Source organism: Nilaparvata lugens, chromosome 3 (assembly GCF_014356525.2).
Source record: "Nilaparvata lugens isolate BPH chromosome 3, ASM1435652v1, whole genome shotgun sequence".
In the NCBI taxonomy this organism is placed as follows: Eukaryota; Metazoa; Arthropoda; class Insecta; order Hemiptera; family Delphacidae; genus Nilaparvata; species Nilaparvata lugens.
In genome coordinates this window covers 95240451-95255619 of record NC_052506.1, presented here as the reverse complement: position 1 = coordinate 95255619, position 15169 = coordinate 95240451, and the positions used below count along the sequence as shown (strand labels likewise).

Genomic DNA, 15169 nt, shown 5'->3' with positions numbered 1-15169 from the left:
TGACTACAGCTATATGATAGAGTTCAATCCAATTTTCTTTCAACTTCTCTACTGTTGATTGTATATAATGAAAAAAGTTGAAAGATTATTCCTGTCTCAATATTCTTTATAATTATGCAATATTTTTATTGATCGCCTTTCATGCATCTTATGAAAAAGTAGAGTAGACATCAATGGGAACAATAGTAAAAGGTCCATTCTTGAATCTTTTCACTGCTATTCTAACAACAGAAAAAAACAAACATCAACTACTACAACCCATATTTTAATAGTGAGCACTATTACTTGCTGAGTTTGATATTCGTCTAGTTTTCAAGTGACACAAGAATCTCTTATGTTCACAGATCAAGATCGAGAAGCAGGAGGATGAATTTGGAGAATGTGAATTTGAAACTAGCAACGTCAAAGATGAGTCATCCTCGCACAATGGTTCAACTTCCAATCAGGCATGTATTCTATCTTGACTAGAATAAATAAATAATGCAGTTGAGTTTGAGATTTTCTCATCAAATTATAATTAAAAATTATTGCTGAATGAAAACTTTACTTCCAGATCCGGCAGAAAAACATCATGAAAATTCAAAATTGTAAAAAGCTCTATCAAATAACCATAGTAATCTTCAATAGGCCTATAATAATGGAAAGAATCGGCTCATACAAGTAGGGATAGGAAATACATGAATGACGCATCATCACGTCTCAACTACTGATCTGATTTACTTGAAAGTATGCATATAAATTCCTAATTTACTTAGTATGGTTATACGCCTTTTTCAGTTCTTCAAGATCTCAGAACGTCAAGTTTCAAGCACAGGTCACCAGCTTGTTGTTGTTATTATTGAGCATGGCTTGAATTGTGGGGAGTCCCAAAAGAAAGACCAGCTTGTTTGGAATAGATGGATAGAATTCTATTTCCTTCTAATTCAAGGAACACAATCAATGCCAAAATTGCAATATTGTCAATAACATTGAGGCTCAACTCACACTTATTGTTTTTCGTTTTTGAAGGGACGGATTCAAGGATCCAAAGGTTCAAAGAACCCCAAAAGTCAACCGAAGCTTATTGTGTTCCCAAGTAGTATGTTAGTTAGGCAAACCAATACTTGTGTCCTTTACAAGAACCTGGAGTTTTTCCCTATACTAACATCCAATTCATCACCTGGTTGCTTGTCGCAATCCAATGTGATATGCTTGGTAGTCTCTTCAGACTGATTAGTCCTCGATTCAGCCTCTTGACCCGCATTTGTGCTGGAGTTTCACCTATCTCTGGTCTCATGGGTTTTTCTTTTTGCCCCTCCGAAACTGCCCTGATGGGGCAGATCCCGTGAGTTTGAAGGCAAGGCAACTTCTGGAGTTGCCTTGGGGTCCCTTTTGGTCGCCTCCTACGACAAGCAGTGATACTGTGGGTGAATTCTGGTTTTCAAAACATTCTTGAGTATGATGTTCGACTCAAAGCTCCCCCAACCCACAGGGGGCAACTCACACTTACGTGAATCAGGTCGAGAAGAGACTCGACTCTAGTCGCAATCTTGAGAGCCACCATAATGTTAATCTTAATATCACCCCTCATAAAAAGTTAGCTAAAATTACATAATGTAAAGGTGCATTCACTATTATTAATCCTATCAAAAAAAGGCATAGGACCTTTTTTGTAGAGAATTTTACGTAGTTTAATTTCACTAATGACAACCTTTTTCCTGGAGGCCATAGTTTTTGAGTTATTCTCTAAAAACCGAAAAAATGCACCTCTAGACCCCCCTCCCCCCTTAGCTCCACCCCAACCGGTCAGTACTTTTAGTATGTTGTTTAAGAAGCCTTCCCCTACAACTGTACCAATTTCGGCTTTTACATGAATTTCTTCCCCTATTATGTCTTCGTTGCCTGGACTACTATAAGTATATGAATATAGAAGAAAGTCCATACAGTAAGTTGTAAGTAGTTTGACTAGCGTTCTTGTCTGTTTTCTGTTTACACCCACCAAACTTGCAATCAGTTTATCTAGATCTAGAGAGCATAACTTGATTGCTTCTATTTCAACTTCAACTACCCCTCACTCACTCAGCGCACAGTAGTATTTCTTGCCTGTCCAGGTGTACTGCAGAGTGCAGTCGAATATCTGTACAGTTGTAGCTCTCTGGCAAACCTTAACGTGAATGGCTGGCTTTAGCTTGAAATTTCATAATAGTTAAGAACCAGTACAATTACTGTCATTAAACTGGAATTATCGTGATAATTATAACTCTATCAGACAGCTATCAAACTCAGTAGCTGCTGCTCCTTCACCAATATTTGTGTCTTTTACATGAAGTGTAACAATAATCGATTGTCTTCTCATTGTTTGTGATGTCAATATTGCAGATGGCGAGAGTTAAGCAGGAGAATGATAGCAGCCAAGAACCAGCGCCAGAGTGCAGCACTGCATGCTCTCCAACTGATGATGATTTCAGCCAACAACATTATCTAATCCCTGGCTATAATCTAATATTCATCAAAGAGGAAGAATATGGTGAAATTCTTGTTATTATTTCAATCAGTTTTATTCATCAATGATAATAACACAAAATCTGGTGTGGCGCACTCACACAACTTTCCTTGCCGTTATGAATATTGATCACCTGACGCCAGTGTTCACGCGCATCTCAAGTCTACTATTCAAAGATCTGAGCCAGCTGGTGACAGGAAATAACGCTGGAGACACACGAGGTCTGCTATCTCTTCATAGTGAATGATTCAATAGAATCAACAGTTGCCAACAGTTTGCAATTGAATAATCACAACCATGGTTGAGTTCAAAGCCACTGATCGGTGAGTGAACGATGAGATCGGTGAGTGAACGTGGCTCTGAACGAAGTACTGTTTTGTCGTTGAACAATGCATAGACTCACATGCAGCGCTAGATTATTTGGAATTGAAATCGGCCATTAAGGGGACAGCCTGAAAGATTATTATATACTAAAGATCTTGAAGATTTTTGTGATCTATAATATTACAAAAAATATATATTATATAATATCTAGTGCTTATATACCTCAATGGAACCTTTAATTTCAAGTAAGAGCATTGGGAAGGCATAGGTATTGTGCGCTTATACCTCTTCAAGGTCTTTGGTCTAACTGATAAGAAAAAAATACGTCATATCTGGTTCGTTCACTGATCAGTTAATCGTACTTTTCCAGCGATGGAAAAGAACGTAAATAGAGTAGCTGAACGTAAACAGACATGGCTGAATATGAGGTTGTTTACAAATGGTGGACTCCATTATAATGTATTTGGGAGCAGAGAAATGCATGATTACATAAATTCAATAACATTTAAAATATTTTACAAAGCATTTAAAACTACTCCAATCACCTGATCGTTTTCCATTTTAATTGATTACAATGAAATAGATTAAGTTCTAGTTTTGTTTACAAAATATGATCAACAGGGGAAACATCTGTCAGTCATGACTCATGAGCAACCGTTCAGCCACAGAATACACACAAAATGGAAGGTATCAATCTAACCAAGATTTGAGTGCACCAAGACCACAACACATGACTGCATCATCTTGTTAGAAATTAAAACTACTGCTGTATTACAATGCTACACTTTCTTTCAAGATGGCGGATTATGGCGTCAAGATACTAGCCGACTTTTCATTCTGTGGTTCATCTGTGATCACTAATCTGTGATCAGGTTTTTACTGAACGTAAAAAAACCCCGATTGAATTGATCAGTGGCTTTGAACTCAACCATTTTCTCGATTTTCGTGCTTATTTTCAAATTTAGGTAAAATGTTACTGAACATAACTTGTAGAGATTTTCATGCTCAATCTTTTTCACTTGAATTTTTTTGTTTAAATTGTAGGCTATTTGAAGCCTGATAATTGGGAAACTAAAATCAAACTTTGCATAGATGGGGCGGAGCTCCTGAAATTTGTACAGATATGGGACTTGTGGCAGTTGATAGAGCTATTGTATCAATGACTATTTCAGGTATAAATATTATCTAAATCGTTGGAGCCGTTTTCGAGAAAATCGCGAAAACCCCTGTTTTTGACAACATTTTCGCCATTTCAGCTGCCATCTTGAATTGCATTCAATCGAAAATTGCATTTGTGTCGGATGCTTATATTGTAAGGACCTTAAGCTCCAAATTTCAAGTCATTCCGTTAATTGGGAGATGAAATATTGTGTACACAGAAACACATACACTCATACACATACACATACACATACAGATCCAAAAACCACTTTTTTGGACTTGGGGGACCTTGAAACGAAAAGAAATTTAGAATTGGGGTACCTTAATTTTTTTTGGAAAGCAATACTTCCCTTACCTATGGTAATAGGGCAAGGAAAGTAAAAAAGGAAATGAAGGAATAATTTATTATGTGGGGTAATGACTGTCAGGTGTGATCGCCTTAGCGACAGTTTTAGGTATAAGTTGCATTTATACACATTCCTTCAATAATTTGATTGTATGTGAGGATATATTATATACCACTATATACATAGTGGTATTGACAACATCAACGTCTTATTCTTCCAATAAATTGCCCTTCACTTGATTACTTGTGTTCACTACAGATTATCATCCTATTTCCAGCACAACTGATATGTAATAATGTGCTGTGTTTGCCAATTGTAGTCATGTTGTTCTTCTGAGTAGTCGATGAATAGTGGATGCCCCACTCATCAAACTAGAGCTCACAATTTCATGCCAGTTTATAGTTTTAATTTTGATGCACATTTCTTACAGTTTGTGTCAAAACACAGGTGAAATTTCCTATTCATTTAACAGTATTTTCATGTTTTGTAACAAAAAAGATAGGCAGCCATTTACATAACCAATAATTTTCAGATAATTCAACCTATATGTATGTCAATTGAGAGAAAACCATGTTCTGGATTAGCAATCATGGATCATTATTCAATAAAAAAATAGCTCATGGCATAATTCATTTGTTATTATCATTTCTCTGATTGTTCATAATCTAACCCAATATTTAACACTATAATTTGTTTTATGTATATACTATTTCTACAATCGGCTGCAAAACTCTTGGTTTGTATAAACTATTGTATCAATTGGTAAATAGTGAGGTATGATTGAGGTGAGGCAAGGAAAATTGTGTGAGTGTTTTACACTATATTCTATCATCACTTTATTGTCTTTTTTTCTGCTTCAATCATTTACAAGCTACATTATCGGTGTTTGCAGTTGAGCAAGAGGCAGAAGGATGTTCAGTGGAGAGTGAAACGGAGATGTGGCCTTCAAACTGCAGCACATCTGAAACTGCCAATGCAACAGAAGTGGGTGGACTGAATGCACATTCAATCTCTCCCATGGAAGAGTGCACTGAGCCATCTGTGGCTGGCAAAATGATCAAGCTCTACAGCTGTGCTGACTGCAGCTATAAAACTCCATCGATTACTAATTGGAAGAGACACATGAGAAAACACACTGGGGAAAAGCCTTTCAGTTGTGAGTATTGCGACTATAAATGTACTCAATCTGGTCATTTGAAGGAACATATCAGAACACATACAGGAGAAAGACCTTTCAGTTGTGAGCTATGTGACTATAAATGTGCTCAATCAAGTGCTTTGATGAATCATATCAAAACTCATACAGGAGAAACACCTTTCAGCTGCGAGTATTGTGACTATAAATGTGCTCGATCAAGTGATTTGAAATCACATATCAGAACACATACAGGAGAAACACCTTTCAGCTGCGAGTATTGTGACTATAAATGTGCTCAATCTGGTACTTTGAAAAGGCATATCAGAACACATACAGGAGAAACACCTTTCAGCTGCGAGTATTGTGATTATAAATGTGCTCAATCTGGTACTTTGAAGGAACATATTAGAACACATACAGGAGAAACACCTTTCAGCTGCGAGTATTGTGACTATAAATGTGCTCTATCAAGTGCTTTGACAAGACATATCAGAACACATACAGGAGAAACACCTTTCAGCTGCAAGTATTGTGACTATAAATGTGCTCGATCAAGTAATTTGAAAAGACATATAAGAACACATCATAAAGGAGAAACAACTACTAGCTGAAAATTTCTGACTTTACGTGTGCTCATTCAAATTCATTTTACTGTGTTCCCAGTAAGGTGGTCAGTAATAACAGGACAAGTGTGTTGAACATGTGTGTGCACACAAATGTCGTCCATACATTGTCGTGTCATCACAGCTAAAGGCTACAACCACACTGAAAGCGGATCGTGGCGTGGCGTTGAGGAGCGTCGTGAACAATATGTTAAGTAATGAGCTAAAACACACTGCAAGCGTCTACTCGCAGAGCGGAGCGGAGCGTCAAATTTTGGAGCAAGCTGGTTTGTTTTTTGGAGCGTCAAAGCGCGAGTTGCATACTGATGTACATACTAGTAGTCTACTCTTGTACATAATAATGCACTTGTTCTACTACATTTTCTATTACCATCTACTAGTACACTATTATATTAAATTTAATGTTTGCCCAAATTCCCCTGTAATGTGTATTATTTGCTTATTCAAAAGAGAACATTCATCTATTGCACTTTGAAATCAAATGCAAGGCTATTCTAATCCATTTAATTCAATTTTTTATGACACTCATGTAATAGCATTGGTAGATAAAATAATAAAGTAGTCCTTGTGCTATTTTTCTTCCAAATTTATAGGTGACAAAGTCCTTTTTATACAATTTTAGTCCAAAATAAACATGAAAACTATGAATTTTGAATTTAGATGGCTTGAATTAATAAATTTACTACAATATATATATATATATATATATATATATATATATATATATATATATATAGAGAGAGAGAGAGAGAGACAGAGATTTATTATGAAATAAATTTGGAACCACTGAAGAAACATACACTTTTAAACTTTGTAATTAATTTTTAATTAAAAGGCTTTCTTCAGCAGATATTGGATTCCTCTAATAATTGGAATTAAAATTCTAATTATTAGTGACTTGTTTTTCCAAATCAGGCTCCACTCTCGTCAAAATATAATCAAAGGTTGAAGTTGACATTCGCATGTAGTAGGCTACTCAAAAAATCGGGACTCATGCTTTCTTAAAACATTAAACAGATGGTGATATTCAACAAATAGTCTACGATTCAAATTAATTCCATTAACCCACTCTGTCCTCGCAGGATTAGCTAAAATACAATACTTCAAGTAATATTGTTTTTACAAAGTAATATCCGTGCAAACTTGGACAACGCCATTTTCTAGACGCTTCACGCTTCCTGTGTGTATCATGAACGCTCTGACCACGCCACGCCACGCTCCGCTTTCAGTGTGGTTGTACCCTAAGAGGTGATAGGCCATGCTTTAGCACTACCTGGAGGGAGGGGAGTCGCTAGGAGTGGTGGGAGAGTAGTGGCAGTCATCACCGTCGTTGTAGTGCATGGCAACAGGTCAAAACTTGTCAGAAATGGTCTCCTAGTGTCTTCCAGACGAGCCTTTGTCACTGACTCCGGTCTGCCTCCAGATCAAGTGGTGTTCGGTTCGTCCTCTTAGTGACCCCTACCGGTGACCAAAGGTCACCTGACCTGTTTTTTTTTTGTTTTTTTTAGATAAATGAAAATTTAAACTCAAATAGTGCAACAAAGAAAAAATTAAAAATCTGGTGTGGCGCACTCACACAACTTTTCTTGCCGTTATGAGAATTGTTCACCTGACGCTAGTATTCCCGCGCATCTCAAGTCTACTTATAAACTGAGCCAGCTGGTGACAGGACAATAACGCTGGAGACATACGAGGTCTGCTTTCTCTCCATAGTGAATGATTTAATAGAATCAACAGTTGCCAACAGTTTGTAATTGGCTAATCACATTTTCTCGAATTTCCAGCTTATTTTCAATTTTAGGTGAAAATGTTGCAGGACATTAATTGTAGAGATTTTCATGCTCAATCTTTTTCACTCGAAATTGTTGTTTAAATTGTATCTGAAGCCTGATAATTGAGAATCTAGAATCAAACTTTGCATAGATGGGACGGAGCTCCTGAAATTTTTACAGGTTTGGGACTTATGGCAGTTTATAGAGCTTATCAATAACTATTTTAGGTATGAATTTAATCAAAATCGTTGGAGCCGTTTTTGAGAAAATCGCGAAAAATCCTGTTTTTGACAACATTTTCTCCATTTTAGCCGCCATCTTGAATTGCATTCGATCGAAATTGTTCGTGTCGGATCCTTATATTGTAAGGACCCTAAGTTCCAAATTTCAAGTCATTCTGTTGAAGGGGAGATGCGATATCGTGTACACAGACGCACATACACTCATACACATACACACATACAGATCAATACCCAAAACCACTTTTTTGGACTCAGGGGACCTTGAAACGTATAGAAATTTAGAAATTGGGGTACTTTAATTTTTTCGGAAAGCAATACTTTCCTTACCTATGGTAATAGGGCAAGGAAAGTAAAAACATAAATTTGGAGTTACACAAACCTAACCTCAACAAATTTTGCTGGAAGTCTTTTGCTGTGATGACACAACAATCTATGACAATATGTGTATCATGCATGTCTCACCGTTAGTGGCCAGCCTTATGAAATCAACCTCGCACTTTCCATTACCTACTAACAAGCATTACCTGTTCACATGGTCATCATCCACAATAAAATTATCAAGTCATTTGATGAAATAGTATCATGTTGATATTTTGCCCCACCATCAACTCGACGTCATGCAGCTTGATCCTCTGCTTCTCCCTCATTAGCTCTCCTTTAGTGAGGTCCACGTCTTAATGGCAGTATTTGATTAACATTGGTGTTGCTTTCCTGTCTATCATACTTTAAAGCAGAAAGCTCTATCCTTTTCTAGTTCTGCAACATTTCCAGATCCTTTTCTAACCATGTAGAATTATAATCAATTAACAAAATATTCAATCTCAATAATTGTGAGAATTTAGTATTTAAGCTTTGGCAAATATATTTTCATGAGGAATAAAATATAATTGATCACTCTAAACAAAGATTCTCCTGTTAATACTACATCATCAGATATTATATCAGTATCAGATATCCTCTATAGAAGACAGTGACAAAGCAGAGAATTGGCAACGCTGTTCTGCTATCTTCCTTCACTGCCATAATAACATGAACCTCACTATAGTCAGCCTTAACCTGGCTTCACCATCCTTGCCGATGTCTAGAAACACTTGTGGAGCTCTCACTTTCAGTAGATTTCTGAATATGATAGTGTCCTTGGTGAAACCCTGCTCCATGCTATAGAGATGAATTCTCTTAAGTTAGGAAATTAGTCTTGATTTGCTGGGTAATGTGTATAGGTATTTATATTATGTGAATCTACAAGATTTTTTAATTAATAATTCATAATTTATATTGGCATGGGTAATTAAACAAAATAATACATGACATTTATGTTCAGTACATTCAAAATATTACACTATATACTTAATAGTATTAATAACTTTTAGTATTATCTTCATGTATAGAATTTACTGAGGATTTAAATAAAAACTAAGAATGATAATTGAGTTCCAAAAGCCCTATTACTCTTATTGACCAAGGTAATAAACCTTACATATTGACTAGCCTTCGTAGGTACTGCTGTACTTGATTGTTTATAATGTCGTTTTCACAGTAACATTTTGCATTGCGCACTTGGTGTAGATAAGGCTCACGATGTACAGTAAATACATTAAGCTGATATTTAGTAGATAGAAACATGATTCTGATGACTATATCGTCAAACGTTAACCATTATAAAAATAAAAAAAGATTAAATCATTGTTCTACATTTTTTTGTTTTTAAAGATATTTTCAGAAATGTCAACACAGTTTCATTTTGTCATGGAAGCAAACTGGTTTACCGAATGACATGTTCCACACATTTCTGTACAAATAAATATTTTCTGAAAACATATATTCAGAGCTACTTGATTTATTATTTTCAAAATAACATCATAGTTAGATATTATTAGTTATACATCAAGTATAGATATTGTATTTTAAATTAATATAAATTTCTTAAAGTTGAACCTTAGAGTTTACACTGGTCCACCAGGCCAGATTTTATTGGCTATTTTTATTCAAATATTTGGCAAGCACTTATCCAATTTTATTGTAAATCGTTTGTGCATGCTAGGGTTCAAACCTGTTTGTACATTATGAATTGAGCCGATCAAGTTGGTTCACTCTTATCTCTATTGTCCGATCGGAACCGTTACTTTGCAATGCTGATAACGTTATCGCTTAGCTTGCTTCATCTATTGAGCTTTCTCTGTTCAATTTGTACTAACATTATCATTTTGCTTGCTTGAATCATCAATGAAAATCGTTCATTGTTGCATTCGTAATTTTATTCGAAAATTAGTAAATGAAAATCATTAAGACCTTTCCAATATCCAATCATGAGTGAAAAGAAGTTAAAGCTCAAACGAGCTAAACTTGAGCAATATTTCTATCGTATTCAACGTACTTTCGAATTGTCGAAAAAGGCTTTAAAAGAAGAAGCTAGTGCTAAACAATTTCTAATTCTCTATAGTTCCACTCTTAAAACTGTTCAGGATTATGAAGCTGTTGAAATGGAAATACAGGAGCTTGAAATGGAAAAAGACCCGGAATTTGTACCCAAATTTAGTAGTTCACATATGGAAATGTTCGAACATATGGAAGCAATTGCTAGTGAATTGAAAAAACGCAGTCAGGTTGTACCTAGTGTTTCTACCCCGGCTCAACCTGTATCTTCCAATAAGGATTCGTCTAATATTTTACCGAAAATTGAAATTCCTGTGTTCGACGGAGATCAATCAAAATGGGCGGTATTCTACGAAATGTTTAAATGCATGATTCATGACAACAAATCGATTCCAAATCAACAAAAGGTCCAATATCTGGTGTCCAAACTATCTGGAGAAGCGGCTAATATTTCACGTCATCTACCACCTATTGCTAATAATTATGAAATTATTTGGGATGCATTAATTAAGCGGTTCAATGACCCCTGCTCACTCTCAAATGTGTACTTGAAACAAATTTTCGAATTCAATTGTCTAAAATCTGAGTCTCGTGCAGGTTTAGTTTCTATAGTCGATCAGTTCTGTGGTTCAATTACTGCTTTAAAACGCCTACGAGGTGAAGATGTATCTGATGCAATATTTCTGTTCCAAGCGTTGAAAATTTTAGATCCTGTTTCTCGAAAGGCATTTGAAGCTTCAGTTCATACTAAGGATGATCCCACATATACTGATTTTGTTTCATTCATCGAAAGGCAGATTAAATCGTTACCGCATGACGAATCGTCTAAACAATGCAAGCCAGTAGTGAAACCAATACCAAAATCCAAAGTGTTGGTTGTTCAATCGAATTCGCAAGTGACCAAATCACCGGTAAAAATATCAGAATGTCTGAAATGTTCAATGACAAATCATAAATTGATCAATTGTCGTCTTTTTCGTCAGTTATCACCTTGGGACCGTTTTCGTTTTGTTAAGGAGAAGGGTTGCTGTTTGAAATGTTTCTCGCCAGCCCATCGTAGTAAAGATTGTACTTCTTCCAACTGCGAGGAATGTAGTCAGAAGCATAATTCGCTTTTACATTTCGGAAATGCTTCAAATTCGTCATCAAATTCGGATGCGAAAAAGGTAGAAAATAATACTATTACCTGTTGTTCTATCGATTCGAAGTCGGCACCGTATAGTGTTCTACTATCAACTGCTCAAGTCGAGGTACCTGATAAGAGAGGTAGATTGCACAAAATAAGAGTTTTAGTTGATTCAGCTAGTCAAAGTCATTTCATTACTCGTAAACTTTGTCGTAAATTGCAACTATCGATTTCTCCTTTCCAATTAATTGTGAATGGTTTTGGCGGAAATTCGCAATCAGTTTTTGGTCGTACTTTTGTCACGCTTCAATCTCGACTCGATTCTAGTGTTAAATTTTCCATTGAACCATTAGTTGTCGAAAAAATCATGGAACAGCTTCCCACTAGTAAAATTGATAATTCTAAATTATCAAATTTGTTTGGTCTTCGACTTGCTGATGAAAGTTATCACATTCCCAGCGAAATTGACGCTATTATAGGAGCTGAATTAGTGCCCCATATTTTCCGAAATGGTCGTGTGGAAATTGATTCGAATTATTTGATGGCCTTGGAAAGTGTTTTCGGTTATATTTTGATGGGTAGAGCCCCTATTTTAACTCAATCTTCAGAAAATTCAACGTGTTTGATGACTTGTCTAACATCACCGTTGGATAAGTTAGTTCGAAAATTTTGGGAAGTGGAAAGCGTTCCAGATGTAGGAAAACAACTCACTGCTGATGAGTTGGAATGCGAGAAGGATTTTGCATCGTCCGTTCGTCGTGAAAATTCGGGTAGATTCGTTGTCTCATTATCGTTTTCAAAATCCCCTGATTGTCTTGGTGATTCTTATGCTATGTCAGAACGTCGACTCATCAGTTTGGAGAAACGACTGGTACGTGATCCAAACATGCGTTTAGTGTATCACGATGTCCTCTTGGATTATCTCAAACAAGGACACATGGAATTGATAAAAAATCAGAGTGATAAAAGTGGTTATTTTATACCTCATCATGCTGTAATCAAAACTCAGAGTCAATCAACGCCTTTGCGTATTGTCTTTGACGCAGGCGCGAAAACTACTACTGGAGTATCATTGAATGATATACTTCATATCGGCCCCAAGTTGCAAACGGATATTTTCGTTCTGTTAGTCAATTTTCGGTTATTTTCTATCGCTGTAACTGCTGATATAAAGCAGATGTATAGACAGATTCTTGTCGATGAATCGTGTCGCAAATTTCAGCGTTTGTTATGGAGATTTTCGTCCAATGATCCCATACAAATTTTTGAATTAAAAACTGTCGTATTTGGTCTGAGTGAGTCACCGTTTCTAGCTCTCAGAACTGTCCATCAACTTGTTCAAGAAGAAGGTGAAAATTTCCCTGAAGCTAAAGCTCGTATTCCGAGTGACATGTTTATGGATGATTTGGTGACAAGTGTGTCTTCTTTAGGTGAAGCAAATCGTCTTTGTAGTCAGGCTAAAGAATTGTTCGAGAGAGGCGGATTCGAACTTACTAAATGGAGTTCCAATTCACCTGAATTGATGAATGATTTCTCGGAAGATGAAAAATCGGCCTTGTCTAAAGATTTCGAGATGGGAAATTTGTTGGCTGTCCTAGGTTTGAAATGGCAACCTGGTAGTGATTCGTTTTGTTTTTCAGTGAATCCTAATCAGTCTGTTCCTACCAAACGTCACATTTTATCGGTAGTAGCACGCATTTTCGATCCTTTGGGACTCTTGTCACCCCTAACTTTGTTTCTTAAATGTTTAATTAAACAATTATGGAATGCTGGTCTTGATTGGGACGATTCAGTACCTCCCTCTATTGCGCTTCAATGGGAGACATGTCAGAAGGAGTTCCCTTATTGTCCAATCTCTTCATACCACGTCATTTAGGAGTGATGAATGATTCGAAAATTACTGTCATTGGTTTCTGTGATGCATCGACTTTAGGTTATGGTGGTGTGATCTACATAAAATCTCAAATGGATATGCAACCTGCAACTATCACATTGTTGTGCGCTAAATCAAAAGTCGCGCCATCTAAGACTTTATCCATACCTAGGCTTGAATTATGCGCGGCGCTCTTGCTCGCTGAATTAATACAGGTTGTTGTCTCTGTTTTGAGCCTTCGTTGTCACGTGACTCGCGTTGTTGCATTATCGGATTCTACTGTTGTCTTACATTGGATCAGGGGCTGTCCATCTAGATGGCAATCTTTCGTCGCTAATCGAGTTACGAAAATTCAAGACTGTCCTATCAACGACTGGTTACACGTGGCAGGAAATTCAAACCCAGCTGATCCCATTTCGAGAGGTTTATCCCCTTCTGAAATAATTAATCATGATTTGTGGTGGTCTGGCCCCTCTTGGCTAATGTTAGAAGAGAGTGATTGGCCCGTCAAGGTCGATCTGGAACCTATAGAGTGTCTACCTGAGGTCAAGGTTCACTCAATTGTCACTGTAGTACAGTCGGAAAATTCATCTATTAATTCGATTCATCTTTTAATTGCTCGTTGTTCCAACTACCAACGTCTATTGCGTATCATGGTGTTAATATTGAAAGTACTTCGTCTATTGCCTAAACCTCATGAATTAGATTTCGATTTGGCGGAAAAACATTGTGTAAAGTCGTACAAAAAATTCATTTTTCGAAAGAATTACTGGAATTGAAAGCTGGGAAAGAATGTACTTCTCATCTTCAACAACTGTCACCCTTTCTTGATCATGATATTATTCGTGTGGGTGGACGTTTACAAAATTCTGAGTTGAATTATGACAGCTGTCATCCGATTATATTACCGAAAAATGATCCATTGGTCACGCTTTTGATTGATTATTTTCATGAAAAGCACTGTCACGCTGGACCTCATTTATTGGCGTCTATTTTGAGACAAAAATATTGGATTTTATCAGCCCGTGTCCTTATAAGGAGTCATGTACGAAAATGTAACAAGTGTTTTCACTATCGTCCCACTCTTACACCGCCGAAAATGGGCAATCTGCCAGCCTGTAGAACTCTGTCGTCTAAACCATTCGTCCAATGTGGAGTTGATTATGGTGGACCCATTCGAATCACCATGGCCAGGCGTCGGAATCCTTTCATATTTAAATCGTACATTTGTCTTTTTGTCTGTATGGCAACTAAAGCCGTTCACATTGAATTAGTTTCGGACTTATCGACCCAAATGTTCTTATCAGCTTTTCGCCGTTTCCTTGCTCGACGAGGTCCTTGTAAGGTCATGTATTCCGATAATGGTACCAACTTCGTCGGCGCCTATGATGAGCTAATAAAATTGTCACGGATGCTGAACTCCAAGGAATATCAAAACCTGCTCCAGAATGAACTTGCTGATCATAGCATTGAGTGGAATTTCATCCCGCCAGGTTCACCTCACTTCGGCGGTCTTTGGGAGGCGAATATAAAATCAGTAAAGTCACACCTGTTTCGAGTTATTGGTAACCAGTTGTTGACTTACGAAGAATTGAACACTGTCTTAGTTCAAATTGAGGCTGTACTTAACTCACGCCCGTTATGTCAAATGAGCGCGGATCCGAGTGAACCCCTCGCCCTCACACCGGCTCATTTTCTCACTTTGACA

The 15169-nt window shown here is 36.9% G+C and overlaps 2 protein-coding genes across 6 annotated transcripts in view; one reads left to right on the top strand and one right to left on the bottom strand.

Annotated features, from left to right (window-relative positions):
- LOC111061971 (gastrula zinc finger protein XlCGF17.1-like) overlaps window positions 1-15169 on the top strand; it is a 113833-nt gene that overhangs the window by 81509 nt on the left and 17155 nt on the right. For 2 of the 5 annotated variants that reach the window (XR_005570971.1, XM_039425146.1), the window contains exons 2-4: window positions 345-446; window positions 2359-2506; window positions 5207-5470. The exons of 1 other annotated variant lie outside the window; for it this stretch is intronic. Coding sequence is in view for 3 of the 4 variants with exons in the window: in XM_039425146.1 (XP_039281080.1) it covers window positions 345-446; window positions 2359-2506; window positions 5207-5470 (514 nt within the window). In the remaining variant the exon portion in view is untranslated. Of the gene's footprint in view, window positions 1-344; window positions 447-2358; window positions 2507-5206; window positions 6676-15169 lie in introns of those variants that run through there. 2 more of the 5 variants (XM_039425145.1, XM_039425144.1) reach the window with 1 other exon arrangement.
- Window positions 1-15169, bottom strand: part of LOC120350658 — an 81250-nt gene that overhangs the window by 60481 nt on the left and 5600 nt on the right. The gene's annotated exons all lie outside the window — the stretch shown is intronic.